The 20,296-nt window shown below is 41.5% G+C and overlaps 1 protein-coding gene across 1 annotated transcript in view; it reads left to right on the top strand.

The window, feature by feature from the left end:
* The window catches only part of pcdh15b (protocadherin-related 15b), a 799,002-nt gene that overhangs the window by 322,719 nt on the left and 455,987 nt on the right, over nucleotides 1–20,296 (top strand). Inside the window, exon 10 of the mRNA XM_059653150.1 lies at nucleotides 2,224–2,394. Coding sequence (XP_059509133.1) covers nucleotides 2,224–2,394 — 171 coding nt within the window. The remainder of the gene's footprint in view (nucleotides 1–2,223; nucleotides 2,395–20,296) is intronic.

Raw genomic sequence — 20,296 nt, 5'->3', positions numbered from 1 at the left:
GCCTATTTTGTTAAGTTGAATGCAGCCTGGTGCTTGTACATGTTAGAGACAAAAAGGACGGCAGCTGCTGGAATCCGAGGGAAACAAACAAGAGGCCAGAAGAACACAGCAAGCCCGGCAGCATTTGGCGGAAAGGAGAAGTCAATGTTTCGGATATTACCCTCCTTCAGGAAGGACGTGGGATGTTGGGGGAGCTGCAGATAAAGCAGGGGCGGTGAGGGGGGAGGGGGGGGCGTGATGGGGTAGCAGAATGCTGACAATGGGTGGATACTGGTGCATGTTCTTCTGTCTACAAAGTACACAGTCCTGTGTGTTAATATATATACCATGAAGTTCACAAAAGTGTGCCACACTGTGACTCCTATTGACAATCCTAAATTGGCTGTCAGTCCCATTCTTCACACACTCACAATTGTCCAGAAAAAGATCTATGCTCTTACTGCTATCTCTAGACATGCTAAAAATTCAACAAACATTTCTCCTGCTATATGACCCAAAGTGATGTAGGTGCTGAGAGTGGATCAGCCTGTTTGAGGTTTGTGTACCAATGTGTTCTCCTGGATCTACTGTTAGATACATCCTTATCTTGTTCATCAAACTAAATGCAGTTTCTTCCTTCAATATGTAAAATATTTTGTTTGCTTGCAGAATTAAAACCAATAATTTAAGCAATGTTAAGTGACAATTTTGAATACTGAGATGACCATTTCTAGATATTAACAGGAAATGACAAATTAGCTGAAGGTAAAATACTTCCACTGGCTCGGTATTCTAGACCTAGGGATGCAGTCTGAGAATTAGCCAGGTTATTCAGGAGAGATGTTAGGAAGTACTTTGACACACAAAGGGTGGGACATGTTTGACACACTCTTCCACATATGGCAGTGGGATGCTCGATCACTTTTAAAAGCATTTTAAATCTGAGGTAGATTAATTTTTGTGAAGCAAATCTTTAAAGAGATATGAGCCTCAAGCAGGGAAATGGAGTTAGGCTGCAGATCAGTCAGGATCTCATTGATTGGCAGAACAGGCTCAAGAACTGAATCTGTGAAGCTGGATGAACACAGCAGGCCAAGCAGCATCTTGGCAGCACACAAGCTGACGTTTTGGGCCTAGACCCTTCATCAGAGAGGGGTTTGGGGAGAGGGTTCTGGAATAAATAGGGAGAGCTTTTGTGCTCCCGAGATGCTGCTTGGCCTACTGTGTTCATCGAGCTTCACACTTTGTTGTCTTGAATTCTCCAGCATCTGCAGTTCCCATTATCTCAAGATCTGAATGGTCTGTTTCTCTTCCTATGGTCCATTAAAATAGTGGTAGGGGCAAAATGCTGAAGACAGGATACCACGGCATATTCAACTGAGTCAGCAATGAAAATTAAGTTTAGAATGACATTCAAAAGTGCATCATATTATTTTTGTGGTTTTCAGTTCTCTGGGTCAATGTGGAGACCAAGGAAAGTTGTAGATCTTTGGAAGTTTGATGAGGGAGTCAGAAAGAGATTTCAAATCCAGATTTTGAGATTGGAGCTAAATTTTGGCCATCAGTTTGAAGTTAGATACTATTTAAGAATGTAACTTATAGATGCTCAGGAAAGAGAAAAGAAACATTTGCACTGCACATATGGCTCTTTCATAATTACAATGTACAATGCAGATGGTGTTAGATATTGTTAGGTGAGGGCTGTGATGGCAACTATAAGATATATAATGTATGTTTGGTTCATTTCACATCGTAACATCTCATCATGTTTTGGTCATTTTTTTGTGCAAACTGACAAGCAGGGTATGAAGCAGATAAAAAAAAGACTACAATTAACTCATCAGAAAGAGAAAATTATAGACACATGAAACACACAATAGCCAGGTGAAGTTGAGCAGCATGCAATGATGCAGGTACTCCCACATAGATAAATGTTTATGCCACCCAATTTTCAGCATTTGCTACAGCTCTGCTAGGTGATAATTAGGGACAATAATGCTGTATCAAAAATAAAAACAAATGCCAATATAAAACATGCAACCAGAGTAAATACTTGAAGCCTATTGCAGAGATCTATCAAAGGAGAATTTACGTAAGTGGAGGAGGGAAGGTGGAATAGTGAGATGCGCTTGACAGTGTTACATGATGTATTATAACCAGCATATACCAGTGTAATGAGTGGCATTTTTTTTCTGTGTTGTTCATTCAGTGTAACACATTCTGGTGTTTTTCTTTAATTCACAGGACCGAGCTCCAAATCCAAATAATAGAAGAACCAGCACAACTACGTTGACAGTTGATGTACTTGATGGAGATGATCTTGGCCCAAAATTCCTTCCATGTGAACTGGTCAACAATACAAGGGATTGCCGTCCCCTCACATACAAGGCCAGTTTGCCTGAGCTCACAGACCCGGTAAGCCTATATACCTGGTTTCACCTTGTCCATTTTTCTACTGCAAGTGATACTATGGTAAAATTAAGAGAACTGATTTGAGCACTTTAATGTCAATGAATTATCAAGATGTTGTATGCTTACTTTAATCAGTCACTCATGCTCTCACAATAGAAGTAAAATAAACTTTAAAGTTTTTAGCAAAGTTTACTTCTATAGAAATATCTGCTGCCAATGATTTAGCTATGAAAATGTAATGTTTTTGATGAAGATAACCTATATTGTATTATCTTTAAGTCATAATGTGGGAATGAAAAAAAGCAATAATCTACTATTGACTGTATCATGGTATTTCTTAAAAGCCAATAATTCAATATTCGATGCACAGTTGTTCCACTGAAGAGATGTTTGTTGATATTTTCTGCTTCAAAGCCCTGTTGCATAGCAAGGATTTTTCAGCATAAGAATTAGAAATTCATGGACAGAGAATGTGCAATTCCCCTCTGTAGGGTTTCTTCATGCATTATAAACAACTGCAGTAGAAAATTTGATTATCTGTGAAAGGAAGAGGGCTCACACTAAAATCTGCAAGTTAAAATGTTTCAAATTAAGGGGAAATTTCTACATTATGATCATGAAATTTGGGATTAACTATTCCTATGCTGCTTTTTTTGTCAGTATATTTCTTCATTTGATCTCTCTGACTTTGGACTTCCAACTAGAGCCTGGAATCTAAATACCTACATTGTTCAGAATGAAGAAGGAGTAGAAGAAGTAACAATATTGTTACAGCTGGATGTGAGTTTGCTCCTGAGCTGGAAGGTTCGTTTTTAGACGTTTCGTCACCATTCGAGGTAACATCATCAGTGAGTCTCCGACGAAGCGCTGGCGTTATGTCCCGCTTTTTATTTATCTGGTTAGGTTTCCTTGGGTTGGTGATGTCATTTCCTGCGTTGGTGATGTCATTTCCTGTTTTTTTTCTCAGGGGATGGTAGATTGGCTCCAAATCAATGTGTTTGTTGATGGAGTTCCAGTTGGAATGCCATGATTCTAGGAATTCTCGTGCATGTCTCTGTTTGGCTTGTCCTAGGATGGATGTGTTGTCCCAATCAAAGTGGTGTCCTTCCTTATCTGTCTGAAAGGATACGAGAGATAGTGGGTCATGTCGTTTTGTGGCTAGTTGATATTCATGTATCCTGGTGGCTAGCTTTCTGCCAGTTTTTCCAATGTAGTGTTTGTCACAGTTCTTGCAAGGTATTTTGTAGATGACGTTCGTTTTATTTGTTGTCTGTATAGAGACTTTTAAGTTCATTAGCTGCTGTTTTAGTGTGTTGGTGGGTTTGTGGGCTACCCTGATGCCAAGAGGTCCGAGTAGCCTGGCAGTCATTTCGGAAATGTCTTTGATGTAGGGGAGAGTGGTTATGGTTTCTGAGCCCATTTTGTCTGTTTGTTTGGGTTTATTGCTGAGGAATCGGCGGACTGTGTTCATAGGGTACCCATTCTTTTTGAATACGCTGTTATAGGTGATTTTCCTCTGCTCTGCATAGTTCCTCTGTGCTGCAGTGTGTGGTGGCTCGTTGGAATAATGTTCTAATGCAGCTTCGTTTGTGGGTGTTGGGATGGTTGCTCCTGTTTTTTGAGTAAACTTCAAAAATCTGGAGAATTAAACAAGAGAGACTTCCAAAAAATGAAATCTGATGGATCCAACACACCACGCTTCTACGGACTACCAAAAATTCACAAACCAGAAGCCACCCTCAGGCCCATAGTGTCGCTCCCTGGAACACCAACCTACAGATTAGCCAAGGAACTACACCAAAGACTAAAACACCTAGTAGAAGACTCCCACCGCTCCATTTGCTCCACCCAAGAATTCCTGAACACCATCAAAGACACCAAGATAGAAGAGGATGAAATAACGGTCTCCTTTGACGTAACAGCCCTGTTCACATCCATCAACATCAACCTGGCCAAAGAAGCACTGATGACACTATTAGAAGAACAGAAGACACATACACCTGACACCACCAACCTCATCAGCAAGGACAACATCAACAAGCTAGTGGACCTATGCCTCACCACCCACTTCACTTTCAATAACAAAACCTACAGACAAACCAACGGTACACCCATGGGATCTCTGATATCAGGGTTCTTAGCAGAGGCAGTAATGCAGAGACTCGAACAAACAGCTCTGCCAATCATCCAACCCAAACTTTGGGTCCGCTATGTGGATGACACCTTTGTAATCACTAAACAAAATAAATTAGAGGAAATATTCAAGACCGTCAATAATACCCTTACTGGCATAACATTCACAAAAGAGGAAGAAAACAACAACAAACTGCCATTCCTAGATGTCACAGTAGAGCGAACAGCCAATGGGGAACTTCAAACCAGCGTCTACAGGAAAACAACACATACGGACCAAATACTGAACTACAGGAGCAACCATCCCAACACCCACAAACGAAGCTGCATTAGAACATTATTCCAATGAGCCACCACACACTGCAGCACAGAGGAACTATGCAGAGCATCAGGGTAGCCCACAAACCCACCAACACACTAAAACAGCAGCTAATGAACTTAACAGACCCTATACAGACAACAAATAAAACGAACGTCATCTACAAAATACCTTGCAAGAACTGTGACAAACACTACATTGGACAAACTGGCAGGAAGCTAGCCACCAGGATACATGAACATCAACTAGCCACAAAACGGCATGACCCACTATCACTAGTATCCTTACATACAGATGAGGAAGGACACCACTTTGATTGGGACAACACATCCATCCTAGGACAAGCCAAACAGAGACACGCATGAGAATTCCTAGAATCATGGCATTCCAACCGGAACTCCATCAACAAACACATTGATTTGGAGCCAATCTACCATCCCCTGAGAAAAAGAACAGGAAATGACATCACCAACGCAGGAAATGACATCAACCCAAGGAAACCTAACCAGATAAATAGAAAGCGGGACATAACGCCAGCGCTTCGTCGGAGACTCACTGATGATGTTACCTTGAATGGTGACGAAATGTCTAAAAACAAACCTTACAGCTCAGCGAGCAAACTCACATCCAAAACCTCAACCTGAGCTACAAATCCTCTCAAAATTGTTACGCTTTCCAGTAATCTTTCCTTCTGGTTTGATAACTATTTCAAATTTCTTAGGTGGATGACTTTAGAATTCAAAATCACTTTGGTCTGAAATACGAGATAAACTATCCACTTTTGACTTCTATGTATTTATGTCAGACAGTCCATTAGGAAAAGACATGTGACCTGTATTATTGTTAAATTTATGGTTGTTTGAATGCCCAGTGTGCACTACTTTCGGTGACTTTTTTTCAAATTGCTGACATCTCTGGTATAAACTGTTAAAACATTACTTTGGAGGATGTTGTACATTAGACTATGCCTCTCCTTGGTTCATGAGAGTGGTATGGATGTGGATAAATCAGATATGCTATTTCCAGCTGTATTTGTACTGGGTATTATTTGGAAAATAAGCACACATCTCTTGGTAGTAGCTAATTTTGGTCTTTTAAAAAACTTTAACACTTATTTTTATGTTGAACTCCTCAAAGGCCTTTGGATTAAACTAGGAATGTTACTCATTATTTCCAATGTTAGAATGTGAGTGGTAAAATGTCTGGCTGTCTCTGGGTATATTTTGTTCAAAGTAGTCATGCTGTGCATCATTGTGCAGGACCTAGAAATAATTCCTTTTTCACTGTCTGTCGTTCTCACCAACTGAGTTGCAGTTCAATCTAAGAATGAAAAGGTTAGGACAACAGAAATGCTGGAAATACTCAGCAGGTCAAATGATATCTTGTCATTGACCTTTTTGTCAGAATTGGAAAAGATAAGTGGTAATAGACTTTAAGCCAGTGGACTGCTAGTAAAAGCGGAAAGGAGAGTTTTGAAAAAAATATTAGGATCTGTGATAATGTGGAAAACAGGAGAGGCTAAAAGACAAAAAGAATAATGACAAAAGACAAAAAAAGGTAATAAAACACAGCATGATTCTAGTCAATAATGAGAGACTGGAAAAATGGGGGCAATGATTATGGTTCAAAATTTTTGAGTTTAATTTTGAGACTGGAAGATTATAAAATGTCTAATTGAACTACAAGGTGTTGTTCCTCAAGTTCAGGTTCTGCTTCATTAGAAGAACATAGGTAAAAGAAGTTTGAATGAGATGCATTGGGAGAGGGTGAAAGAATGTGTTACAATGACAGATGGCCATTGCAGACTGAATTGAGGTGTTGTAGGAACCAGTTACCATCTGTGTTCAGTCTTCTCATTATAAAGTAGACTGCATTTGAGCAGTATTATCATATCCAAAATAAAATGTGTTACAACTAAGCATAAATAAGTAAATTGTAGTCTCACCATGATGGTTTGTTTGAGGCCCCAGATGGTGGTCAGGAAGTGATAAAAAAGCATATCCTAAACTAATGTAGTACCATTTGCCTGTGTTTGCCCCATATTCCTCTAAACCCTTCCTGTTCATATACCCATCCAGATGCCTTTTAAATGTTGTTATTGTACCAGCCTCCACCACTTCAGTTGGCAGCTCATTCCATACACGCACCACCCTCTGCATGAAAAGTTGTCCCTTGGTCCCTTTTAAATCTTCCCTCTTCACCTTAAACCTATGCTCTTTAATTTTGGACTCCACACCCCAGGGAAAAGGTCTTGTCTATTTAGCCTAAATACATACCTCATGATTTTATAAACCTCTAAAAGGTCACCCCTCAGCCTCAAATGCTCCAGAGAAAATAGCCCAAGCCTATTCAGCCCCTCCCTCTAACCAAAAACATCCTTGTAAATCTTTTCTAAACACTTTCTAGTTTCACCACATCTTTCCTATAACAGGTTGCCTCTCCTGTGCTGTAACAGGAAAAACATTGCAAGGGGAGGAGATGTGGTGGATGATTGAAGAGTGAGCTAGGATGTCACAGAAGGAGCGGTTGTTTTGGAAGGTTGAAAGGAGACGGGGCAGGAAGGGAAAGGTATGTAGTTGTGACCAAGGATGACCTGTTGAATATCAAACCTTCTGGAATGGAAGATAAAGACGAGAGAACCACATGATGGTTGTGAGATGGAAGGAGAGTGATAAGGAGCAACACTGGAAGTGTGAGAAATGGAGTAAGCAAGGTTGAGGGCCCCGCAAACCAAAACGGAAGGGAATTCTTGGTTGATGAGAAAGCACAACATATTTGAAGTGCAAATATCAAGGTTAGCTTTATCAGAACAGATAGACCAGGATGACTTTAAAGAATAGAATGAAGCCTAATAGGATGAAAGATTAACCAGTATTTGGGAGGTTTAAAAATAAATTAGCCACATGCTACAGAGAAAAAGATCATAGCACAAGTTTTGTTTTGAAGAAAACATTCACAAAACTGAAGAAAGAGCAATTATTAGTATTTTAATGCCTTGAAACCCCTTTGTCAGTCACAGTGATACCCGTGGTAATTGGAAACAGTGATAGTCCACAACATTAGCCAAAAATACAAATGAGTACAAATTGCTATTGATTACTTGATCCTTATACCACTGATTTTTTGGCTTCAAATGCAAACTGTATGATTATTCACTGTACTTTATTCTGTGATGACTGTTGCAATCTGTAATTATGTATGATTACTGTCAGAATCATCAGTTTCAGACAACACTGTTTTGTGTTTAAATTGCAGATAAAATTTATATTAGGCATGTTACATTTATTCTTTATGGACTTTTGTATGGTGGAGAAATTGAATGGGGCGTGATTACGATGGAGAACACTTGTGTGAAATACATTTAAAAAGTGAAAATTGCAGCTGTACACCATAGACTAGTCAAATAAAGTGCAGCTGAAACCAAATTAAATGAAATATTATCAGTCTCTTATCTAAGTTGCAGCTGCTGCTGCTTGTAGCTGTTCCTGTAAGAGAGGTACAGTCATGGTATGGCACGCGTGTGATAATGGGAACTGCAGATGCTGGAGAATCCAAGATAACAAAGCGTGAAGCTGGATGAACACAGCAGGCCAAGCAGCATCTCAGGAGCACAAAAGCTGACGTTTCGGGCCAGAAACGTCAGCTTTTGTGCTCCTGAGATGCTGCTTGGCCTGCTGTGTTCATCCAGCTTCACACTTTATTACCATGGTATGGCATGCTGTTCAGTCTAGTGTCGACCTTACACATCCACTGTATCTCACTTGTAATACATTGTAATGTTCATCATTCAACAAAAAAAAAACACCTAGCTCAACCTCTTACTGCTGCCCTTCACTTTGTCCTCTGGAGATGAGTTCTGTACCTTTTCAGTTCTGATCAAATGGCCAAAACATAAATATTTACTTTTATGGGTGTTCGGCTAAATTTTACCAGAAATCAACCTCGTGTCAATTTTGGTGAGTTTCATGGGGGATTTTTCTATTTGAATCACTAAAAGGTTTCTCTGGTGTGTTTCCTCATGCTGTTCTCCTCAGCTCACCTTGTTGTCTCTGCACCATCTGTCTATGGTGCCCTGTTCAAACTATTGACAACGCAACAATTGCAGGAATTGTCACTATTCCTGGGAGCACCCTAGATTTCTTGTGCCCGCACCTATTTTTAAAGTACAGCTTTACATCTGGTTATGTGCTGCAAGCCAGAATTTGCCCTTCCTGGTGCAAATAGTTGGAAGGGAATAAAGAACAAATGCTGCTGACAGCACAGCTGGCATTTCATCGCATATACAACTGCACATTCATAAACGTATCACTGTGTCTGAACTAAGCTACGCAAGTTACCTCTCCTTAGCCTCATCCCATCTTAGAACCTTGTCACAGGTAATGCTACTCATTTCTTAATTCCCAGCACAGCATAACATTTTCTCATTGTTCGTTGTGAGAGCACCACATAACGGAGAGCCTTCAAATAGCTGAAGACATTTACTTTTGATCTGTAGCAAGAGTGAGACAGAAAAAGCAAGGCTGCATTTGTTTCTGGGAGCAGACAAGGGCTGCTTGCCTTTTGATCAGCAATAAATGTACAGCCAATGAGTTATCAATGCTTCCAGCTCAAATCTATTGGATTTGTATCAATTAAGTCCTGTGTGGAAAGTTGTGACTGACACTAAAGCATCCTGTTAGCAGAAGATTCATTCCTCAATGTCCTTATCTTGCTGTTCAGAAGACTGCTGTTTCTCTATCAGCTCTTCAGAGTCAATCACATCTCCTATTTGGTTCAGAGATAGTAAGAACTGCAGATGCTGGAGAATCTGAGATAACAAGGTGCGGAGCTGAATGAACACAACAGGCCAAGCAGCATCAGAGGAGCAGGAAGGCTGACATTTTGGGCCTAGACCCTTCTTCAGAAATTCATCTATGGGTGCTCCAACAGTGGCCACATGGCCAATGGTGGCATATTGTGGGGGAGGCCCTGGGTAGGATTGGGGATTAGGGAGGTGGAGGGAGCCCATTTTTGATGGTAGGCACCATCATTACTGTACTTACGGCTTCTAGTGTCCAGTAAAGCTGAGTAGAATTGTGAGCTCAGATGTGGATCCTACGAAGAATTAAAAACAGGAGAGGTCCTTTGCAGGTTTGGGAAAGGGAGGCTCTGAGCCTGGGTAGGTTTGATTGTAGTGCCAGGAGATGCCAGCACATTGCTGCGAGTGTGTGTTTCAGGAGTTGCAGAGAGAAATGCTTCTGAACGAACTCAATGTTCTGAATGTAGACATTGTCACAGTTGGGGCCAAATTAGGAAGGCTTGAATGTGGACTGTAGTCCATTGGGGATGATCTGGTTCCGCAGGCCGTTGCTGAGGAAGGTGATGTGGCTGTAGTACCTGGTTTGCTTCAGGACGTGGTCGAGCAGTTTCAAGGCCGAAGAGATTATGAGAGAGTTGCAGTGGGAGAGAGATCCATTGAGGTTTTTCTGGAGGGAGGAGGGTAACTTCTTCAGGGTAGGGATGCTGAGAAGAGGCTTCACAGTGGAGTTAAAATTGTTTCAGAGATAGCAGGAGCTGCAGATGCTGGAGAATCCGAGATAATGAGGTGTGGCGCTGGATGAGCACAGCAGGCCAAGCAGCATAAGATGAGCAGGAAGGCTGTCGTTTCGGGCCTAGATTCTTTTCTGAAGAAGGGTCTAGGCCCGAAACGTCAGCCTTCCTGCTCCTCTGATGCTGTATGGCCTGCTATGTTCATCCAGCTCCACACCTTGTTATCACATCTCCTATTTGCCTGCCCCAGAGCACAGGAAGCTGGATTCTGTACTAAAGAGTCCCTCCAGACCAATCCAAATGCCAGAATCTAATCTTCTAGAGGCCCCTCACCTGCTCCACAGTGGCCCTGGTCAAAGTATTGGCAGCAATGCATCTATGCTCAGCCTCACTCAGGAGGTGGCATAATAGTCATCAGCCATGGCCACAGAGGGTAGTCCATGTCTCTCAGTATCCATCTTTGTAAGATATGCAGCCCTTGAAACAAAATACAGATGTGGGAGTTCTTAAAGATATAGACTTATGGCGCTCCCTGGCTGCACAGCACAGATTAAGTTGTGGTGCTAGTGATCACTGATATGTGCAATAATGGAATGGAAATCATTTCTGTTGATGAAATTAGCTGCATTATATTGTGGTACTCTCAATATGATGTGGATAAAGCGTGTAGCAGCCTTCATCTGAGAAAAGTCAACTATGGTAAAAAGCCTTTTGCCCAGGCTGCAACGCTGACTTCATCACAGGGGAATGAATTGAAGGATTGTAATTGGACACAAATTGCATTGGTAGCAGTCGTGATACCTTTGTGAGATCCCACACTGGTCTCCAGTGAATCCTTGAAGGCAGCCAGTTGTCTAAATGTTCAGTGTGACTGTTATCTTGTTGGCCACTGGGATAGGATGGGCACCGTCTCTTTCCGTTCACCAACTTTGGTGCCTTCGGACATCCTCAGTTTGCTGTTCTGCTGTACCTCACTCAACTGGAGGAACTGATATCGATGACAATAGATTTGGTGCTCCATGTATCTCCTCCACACCCTGAGAGGACCTTGAGCTGCAGCCTGTTCATGTGGATCATCTTTGGCAGCTGGATTTGCTGGTGCATCTGTTTCTCCTCAATTTCTTCGCACATTGTTACACCACAGCAATAGTAACAAAGAAAATTTCAGCACAGGAACAGGCCCTTCGGCCCTTCATGCCTGCAGCGATCAAGATCCTCTGTCTAACCTGTCATCTATTTTCTAACGGTCTGTGTCCATTTGCTCCCTGCCCATCCATGTACCTGTCCAAATATATCTTAAAAGACGCTAACGTGTCTGCGTCTACCACCTCCGCTGGCAACGCGTTCCAGGCACCCACCACGCTCTGTGTAAAGAACTTTCCACGCATATCTCCCCTAAACCTTCCTCCTCTCACTTTGAACTCATGACCCCTACTAATACAGTCCCCCACCCTTTAGCTATTCACCCTGCCTATACCCCTCATGATTTTGTAGACCTCAATCAGGACCCCCTCAATCTCAGTCTTTCTAATGAAAATAATCCTAATCTACTCAACCTCTCTTCATAGCTAGCACCGTCCATAACAGGCAACATCCTGGTGAACCTCCTCTGCACCCTCTCCAAAGCATCCACATCCTTTTGGTAATGTGGCGACCAGAACTGTACACAGTACTCCAAATGTGGCCGAACCAAAGTCCTATACAACTGCAACATGACCTGCCAACTCTTGTACTCAATATCCCATCCAATGAAGGAAAGCATGCCATATGCCTTCTTGACCACCCTATTGACCTGCGTGGTCACCTTCAGGGAACAATGGACCTGAACACCCAGATCTCTCTGTTCATCAATTTTCCCTAGGACTTTTCCATTTACTGTATAGTTCGCCCTTGAATTTGATCTTCCAAAATGCATCACCTTGCATTTGCCCGGATTGAACTCCATCTGCCATTTATCTGCCCCACCATTTCTATGGCTGAATCTATTGATCACAGTTCTAAAGAACCTGTGTGTGGAATATCAGAAATAGAACAGATCTCTAACATTGTGATCAGTCAGCATTACTTGCCAATGATGGTTTAACATAGCCCTCAATAGAGTAGGACATGGAAGACTCTGATAGGGTGGGCCATGAATACCTTTGCATGTTCATAGTGTTCCAATGAACACAACACAAACCACCTGTAAAAGAAAAAATAGAGTTAACTTTTTGGATCTGGTGACCCTTTGATTGTAGATAACAGAGTGTGGGGCTGGGTGAACACAGCAGGCCAAGCAGCATCTCAGGAGCACAAAAGCTGACGTTTCGGGCCTAGATCCTTCATCAGAGAGTGTTTTATGATTACTGATACCTTATGCTCCCACCCCTCACATACCCGAGAATGGCTGTGTTGATGAATAAACATGCTGAAACAAAATGCCCTTCTACAGCCAATGAGACCTTGGACCATCTTTGTGAGCCGAGTCTTGTCAAGTCACTTGTGGTTATGTCTGTTTCAAAAAGAAAACATGATCAATCTGTAAAAACCAGTGGTGTGGTCAAGACTGCTTCTAACTAAGATTTGTGCCCCAAACAGCTAGATATTGCATGGGTTTCGCATGCAGGTTCCTATGTTTTCTTACAATTCACTCATGGAACGTGAACATCTCTGGCCGGGCCAGCATTTATTGCCCAATGCAATTGAAACAAGACTTCACTACTCCTGTACACAAATCCTCTTGTGATAAAGGCTAACATTCCATCAGTCTTCCTAATAGAATGCTGCAGGTGTGTGTTAGCATTCAGAGATTTATTGAGAGGATACCCAAGTTATTTTGTAAATCTGCACTTTTCAACTCTTTAACATTTATGAAATATTCTGCTCATGTGTTCCTCCTATCCAAGTGGATGACCTCACAGTTTTGTGTTCTTGCTCGTTTACTAATCCTGACCAAATCTTCACAAAGGGGTTTTGCATTTTCCTCACAGCATCCAGTGGCCCTTGATATCTCCCTTGACTTTCATTGAGTTAGCCCCAGGATTGACTGTGGGGCGGTCCAATTAAGATGGATTGTTCTGCCTACAGAGTGACTAGATACTCGACTGGTCTCTATGCTGCTCCCCTTCTGACTTGCCATAAATTCCTAAATTGGTTACACTGTACCTACAGGACTGATCTTAGCCCACTTCCCAGACTGTAATGATATGGACCTCCTGATCACCTCTGGACTGATAACTGAAAGTGCCCTTGCTTTACTGTCCCAGGAACTCCTGATTAAAGGCTGTCTCTCCCTTTACTTGACCAAAGCCTGCTCCTCTTAGACTTTGAGGCATGACATCTGGTTAATATACATGCAGTTGGTTTGACACCTCTGCTGCTGGCATATGGTGTGAATGTAACAGTGATATAATGCTGTGCCATTAACTAACAGCCCCTTTAAAGGAAAAGTCTTGACAACTGTTACTGGTTTTGCGCCTGCGCTGAAAGGCAAGGCATGATGGAAAGACTGTGACACTTTTATTTCTGGCTGAAGGGGCAAAATACAAAACGATAATGCAAGACAGAGGTGTGTTCAGTGTTGAGGAGATGCAAAGCGAGTAATCTGTGAGAGCAAGTGAGGAACCCAGAGATGCATCCTTGACCCACCCTTGAGTTGGATGCCTGTGCCCACATGAAAAGTTTATTTTCTCTCTCTAAGCTCCCTCTCCACCTATCTGCTTACTCCTCCCTCAAGCTACAGAATAAATCTACCTTTTCCTTGCTGTCTCTAGCTCAGAAAAAGGTCACAGAACTTAAAACGTTAACTGTTTTCTCTCCACAAATGTCGCCAAACCTGCCGAGTTTCTGTTTTTTCTCTGTTTGCTTCAGATCTCCAGTATCTGCATTCCTTGTTCTCTTTTAGGTTGTCATGAGATGTTAGTGCATCTAAACCTAGATATAACACCTTTTGCCAATTATTAGAGAGATTTTCATCTCATTATCTAAAACTTTATTGCAAAAACTGACTTTTTTCTGGATGTCAATGATCTCATATTTCAGATTTCTCCATATTTACCCAAATGACTCATCAAACCCCATGTTCTTCAAAGTTTGTGAAGATCCTTAGAGTTGCTTTTAGCTCTTGCAATTTCAAGCACCTCTTGTTGTGGTCTGAATGAAAGTTTGAGCATACGTCTTCATAACTATATTTCAAAGGTCTCTAATTTCTTCTACAGATCCTTACTTACTTTCCAGGTTTGTGGTCTATACAGGGAAGTGAATACAACATAATCTTGTTAGTCTTTTTAATTGTTCCAAGCTTGAGATTTTTTTTGTTTTTAATGCAAACTTAAAATTCACAAAGTTACTTCTCTTTATCCCTATCTTGGTGAATCAGAAAGTGAGTTACTTGCTGCAGGATTCATAGCCTGTGACCTGCTCTTGTAACCACAATATTATATGAATAGCCCAGTTCAGTTTCTGTTCAATGTTAATCCCCAGGATGTTGATAATAGAGCATTCAGTGATGTTGAATGTCAAAGGTGATGGTTAGATTCAGTCTTCTGATAACTGGTCATTGTCTGGCACTTGTATGGCACACAGGTAATGTGCCAACCTGTCATTCCAAACCTGGATCTTGTCCAGATTTTGTTGCATTGCAGCATGGACTGCTTTAGTACTTATATTGTGCACTTATCAGCAATTATTCCCACTTCTGACTTTTTGATGGAGGGAAGGTACTTGATGAAGCAAGATGGTTAGGCCTAGAACACTCCACTGAGTAATTCCCACACAGATGCCCTGCAGCTGAGACAATTGATCTCCAACCACTACAACAATCTTCCTTTTGGCCAGGAATGAGTCCAACCGGTAGAGAGTTTTCCCTCAGATTTATGGTGACTCCAATTTTAGTCGAGATTCTTGATGCCACACTTGATCAAATCTGGCCTTGACGTCACTCTTGCCTCATCTCTGGAATTATTATTTTTTTGTTCATATTTGAACCAAGGTTGTAATGAGCTCAGGAGCTGAGTGGAACTCAGAATGAGCAGGTTATTGATGAGCAGGTCATTGCTTGAGAACACTCTTGCTGACATCGGCCATCACTTAATTGTTGATTGAAAGCAGACATACCTGGGAAATTTTCCACCTGGTTGGGTAGATGCCTGTTTTGTAGCTGTATTGGAATAGTTTGGCTAGGGTGCAGCAAACTCTGGAGCACAAGTCTTCAATGTCATCGCTGGAATCTTATCAGGGCCCGTAGCCTTTGCAGTCAGATAATGGGAACTGTAGATGCTGGAGAATCCAAGATAACAAAGTGTGGAGCTAGATGAACACAGCAGGCCAAACAGCTCCTAAGATGCTGCTTGGCCTGCTGTGTTCATCCAGCCCCACACTTTGTTATCATAGCCTTCGCAGTATTCAGTGCCTCCTGCTGTTTCTTGATGTCATATAGAGTGAATCAAATTGGCTAAAAACTCGCATTTGTGATGCTGGGGACCTCTGGAGAAAACTGAGTTGGACCATCCGCTTCTGGCTAAAGATTGTTGGCAATGCATCAGTGTGTTGTTTGCTGGGTTACCTCATTGTTGAGAATTGGGATGTTTGTGGAGCTCCCTGTTGCAACAAATTTAATTGTTCACCATTTCAAAACGTGATAGCGTATCCTTTGTTGACACGTATACTCCATTGTAGAAGTATATTGAAAAGTTTTTACAATGTCTGCCTCTTTTGGCGCCATCTCATCTAGATACAAATCTCGGATACAAAAGAGGAATAAAAAGTAGTTGCATTGCTTTACAGAGTTTAAAAAATAAGCTAGAAATCAGACATTGTTAAGGTGTTGACATTGCAGCCAGGTAAAAACATTTCAAATAAACATTATATTGTAGCAGTTCAGTGCAGGGCCTCTGCAAGTGATCTTACCATCTGCGCTAGACCACAATCCAATTGGCTTTCCCATTCCACTCCAAGCCTCCAGCCTGCTCAAAACCAGCACTCAGCTACTCCAAGTTAAGTTTGAGGATTGCTCCCCTTGAGTTGGTCTTCACCCAGGACTCTCTGCCTGTGCTTTTCTCCGGGATTCGCTGCCTGTGCTTCTCAGGGACTCGCTCCCAGTACTTGCCACTGCTGTCAGATTCACCTCGGGGGCTAAGGGGAGAGAAAAAGAAAGGAGAAAAAAAGGGAGAAAAGAAAAGGAACAGGCAGAGCAGAGGAGATCCAGTGAGAGTGTTTTACTCTGCCACCATCTTGCTGAAAGGACTGTGAAGATTAACTCTGATTCATTAGCTATGGAATTGCTCAACTGTCTATCACATGCTGCTTATTCTGTTTGGTATGCAAGTAGCCCTGTTTCTCTTCAGGTCGGCACCTCATTTTTAGGCCTGTCTGCTGCTCCTGGCACACTGTTCGGCACTCACCATTGAACCAGGTTGATCACTTAACTTGTTGGTCTTGGTAGAATGGGAGATATGCTGGACCATAAGGTTGTACTTAGTGAAGTGCAATTTGATTGTTGCTGATGGCTCACAGTACCTCATGATACCCAGTTTTCAGTTACTAGACTTGTTGAAAGGCCTGTTCTGTTTTGCACAGTGGTAGTGCTACATAACTTGATGGGCTTTGCCCTCACAAGGACTGTGCAGAGGTCATTTTTACCAACATTAGCATCAAAAGATGCATCACAGATCAGTAAGGATGAGGTCAACTGTGAGGTTCCATTTTGTTGATTCCTCCTAACTGTTACAGACCCAGTCTCACTGTTCCATCCTTTAAGGCTTGACCAACTCAGTCAGTCGTAATACTGCTATGCCACTTTTGGTAGTGGGCATTGAAGTCCCCCACCCAAAATACTTTCTGTGCCCTGGCCATCCTCGCTGCTTCTTTCAAGTGCTGTTCAACACAGAGGAGTTCTGATTCATCGGCTGAGGGGCTGCTGTGGTGGTGTGGTAGCAGTGGTGGGGTGGCTGGTTGGGGATGGGAAGGATGTGGTAATCAGCATGAAGTTTCCCTGACCATATTTCCCTGACCCTGTGCCATGAGATTTCATGGGGTCCAAGGTCAATGTTGAGGACTCTCAGGACAACTCGCTTCTGACTGCATACAACCGTCTTACCACCACTGCTGAGTCTGTCCTGGTGGTGAAACAGGACATATCGAGGGGTGGTGATGGCCTTGTCTGGGACATTGTGTGCAATGTCTGATTTTGAGTGTGTGACTGTTTCAGGCTGTTGCTTGATTAGTCCACGAAACAGTTCTTCCAATGTTGGCACAAGACCCCACATATTAGCAAGGAAAATTTTGTAGGGTCATCAGAGCTGTGTTTGACGTCATCATTTCTGGTGCCTTAGTTGCTGCTAGGTGGTTTGTTTAGTTACATTGTTTTTTTTAAAAATTCCCTTTCTAACTGTTGGTATAACTGAGTGGCTTGCCATTGAAGTTAGAGTCAACCCCATTGCTGTGGGCCTGGAGTCACATGTAGGCCAGATCAGGTAACGATGTTAGTTTCCCTCCCTAAAGGACATGATTGAACCAAATGGTTTTTTTTCAACCATTGTCAGTGATTTCGTGGTCATCATTGGACTTTTAATTTCAGATTTTTTTTAAAATTGAATTTGAACTTCATTATCTACCATGGTGGGATTTGAACCAGGGTCCTAAGAACATACGTCTCTAGATTACTAGTTTGGTGGCAATGTCACTCAGCCATCACCTTCCCAGAAACTGAAATGTTAGCTTTGTCTTCCTCCCAATAATTACTGTATTACCAGCTGCAGATTATTAGCACTTTTCAATTTCAGTATTTTGCTTTGGTTCATGAGCAAATTGCAGTTCAGTCCGAAATTTTCAGTGCAGCTCCTTCCTCACATTATGTAAAACATTATTTTAAAAACATACTGTTGTGATTTACTGCAAAATGTAGCTCATTTCATTAATGGAAAACACCACCTGCCTTATTGATCCCACTTAGTTGAATGATTTAAGCTAAAGGATTTCATGTCTCAGCTGACTAGTGCAACATTGGAGAGTATTATAAGGGTATTGTTGAGATAAGGTTTTATGGAATTGAAATATAGTTAAAGGCTGAGATCTTATCACAACTCGTGAAAATAAAGTTTATAAGGTTTGAAACTTATCTGAATCTAGTGATAGCAATTTACACCCATGTGGCATAGTGTAGAAGACAGCTACCATTCATAATTTATACAATCCTCTATTTTCTTCTGAATGTTTACTGTTGTTGAATTGTGTGCCTCAGTAGTTTATCTTCTGCTGGTAATGCTCAGCTTCCCTGTTTCGCCTGGTTCTGCTGCTTAATATGATGATATTTGGTACTTTTGTACTGACTGTTGCACTACCGTGATATGATTTATGTTCCACTTCAATGTAAAATGAGCATTCCGGTTTATAATGCAATAGCCACACTTGTTCTACAAATCAGCCTTAAACCTTTAATTTGCCAATCTTTAGTTCAACATGTGAATCACTGCAGCAAAAACAAATGTGTCTATGTTCTCCATCACCAGATCACTCGAAATCTGTCCTACCACAAGCAAGGACAGTAAGTCGTTATTCATAAGCAGTCTCCTATCTATTTTGGGTGGAAAATTTCCTCATTTACTGACATGGCTTTCTGCAGTGCAAAGGTCCCGGGGCATTATGTAGGTGACTGAGATTTCATCCTCATCTGACCTTTACCTGCCAGAAGGTTTTGTTTCAGGTGACTAACAGTGTCTTCTCGATCACCAAGATAATTGGAAACCAAACTAATGGCTAACTAGATCAATAAAATCAAAAAGTGCTAGAGAAACTCGGCAGATCTGGCAACATCTGTGGAGAGAAAAAGAGTTAATGTTTTGAGTGCAGTGACCTTTCGTATGAACTGATGGTCACTGGACTTGCAACATTAACTCTGTTTTTCCTTCACAAATGCTTCCAAATCTGTTGAGTTTCTCCAGCAGTGTGGTTGTTTTCTGTTTCTTGCACATCTCTAGTAATGTGCAGCATAATTTTTGTTACTCGTTACACAAGCAGTACCATTTGGAGAAAGAGTATGGGACGAGCTGCCGGAGGAGGTGATGAAGGCATATTTACAACATTTAAAAGGCATCAGGATGGGTACATGAATAAGAAGGATTTAGAGGCCAAGAAAAGGCAAATGAATCCAGAATAATTTAGGTTATTTGGTAAGCATGGATGAGTTGGACCAAAGGATCTGTTTCTGTGCTGTACAGCTCTATGATTCTATATACTAATATTTTTCTATTGATCAGCGTTGCCTACACAGATTAATTTTGTTGCAGTATTCAATCTGCTATCCGTTTTTAGTTTGATGTTCTCTTCCATTTTACTCATCACCATTTCTGAATGTTAAGAAATGCATAATTTCAAGACAAGGATCAGTTACTGCCTCCCATTTCTTTCTCACTATTTTGCATTTTTTCCTGATGATGTGATGAACTAATGTATGAGAATGTGTTACTTCTGTATGTCAGGAGGATTTTATGAATTTGTATTCCTGATGCAGAATTCTGCCAGGTTTAATCATCAGGCCCAGAGGCCAGCCAAGCCCACAGGATTTTCTTTAATTTAATTTTGATAGATAGAAAATTGTGCAAGGCCTAGAATTTCCAAATTTCTGATATGCATTCCTGGTGAACCAAACCTAGTGCCAGCAGCAAAATAGTATAAGTTCTGCCCTTTTATCTGGATATTAAAGGAAATTGGTCAATCCTCCGCACTGGGGAACTATACTTAAAGGGAATACATGTCATATAGCTCAACCCTCGGTGATCTTAAGTGGATTTTCTCACTGGAGGACGAAGATTATTAAAACAGTATATACAGACTTTGAGCAACTTATTGCAGAGCAATCCAGCAAACTGCATACTTAATTTTCAGGGAATAGAACACTTTTTAACAGAACAGAGGCAAATCTATTACATTCAAGTCAATCAGGCTTAG

This window comes from Stegostoma tigrinum, chromosome 20, assembly GCF_030684315.1.
Source record: "Stegostoma tigrinum isolate sSteTig4 chromosome 20, sSteTig4.hap1, whole genome shotgun sequence".
NCBI lineage: Eukaryota > Metazoa > Chordata > Chondrichthyes > Orectolobiformes > Stegostomatidae > Stegostoma > Stegostoma tigrinum.
The sequence above is the reverse complement of the archived record's forward strand: the minus strand, read 5'-3'. Positions and strand labels throughout refer to the sequence as shown.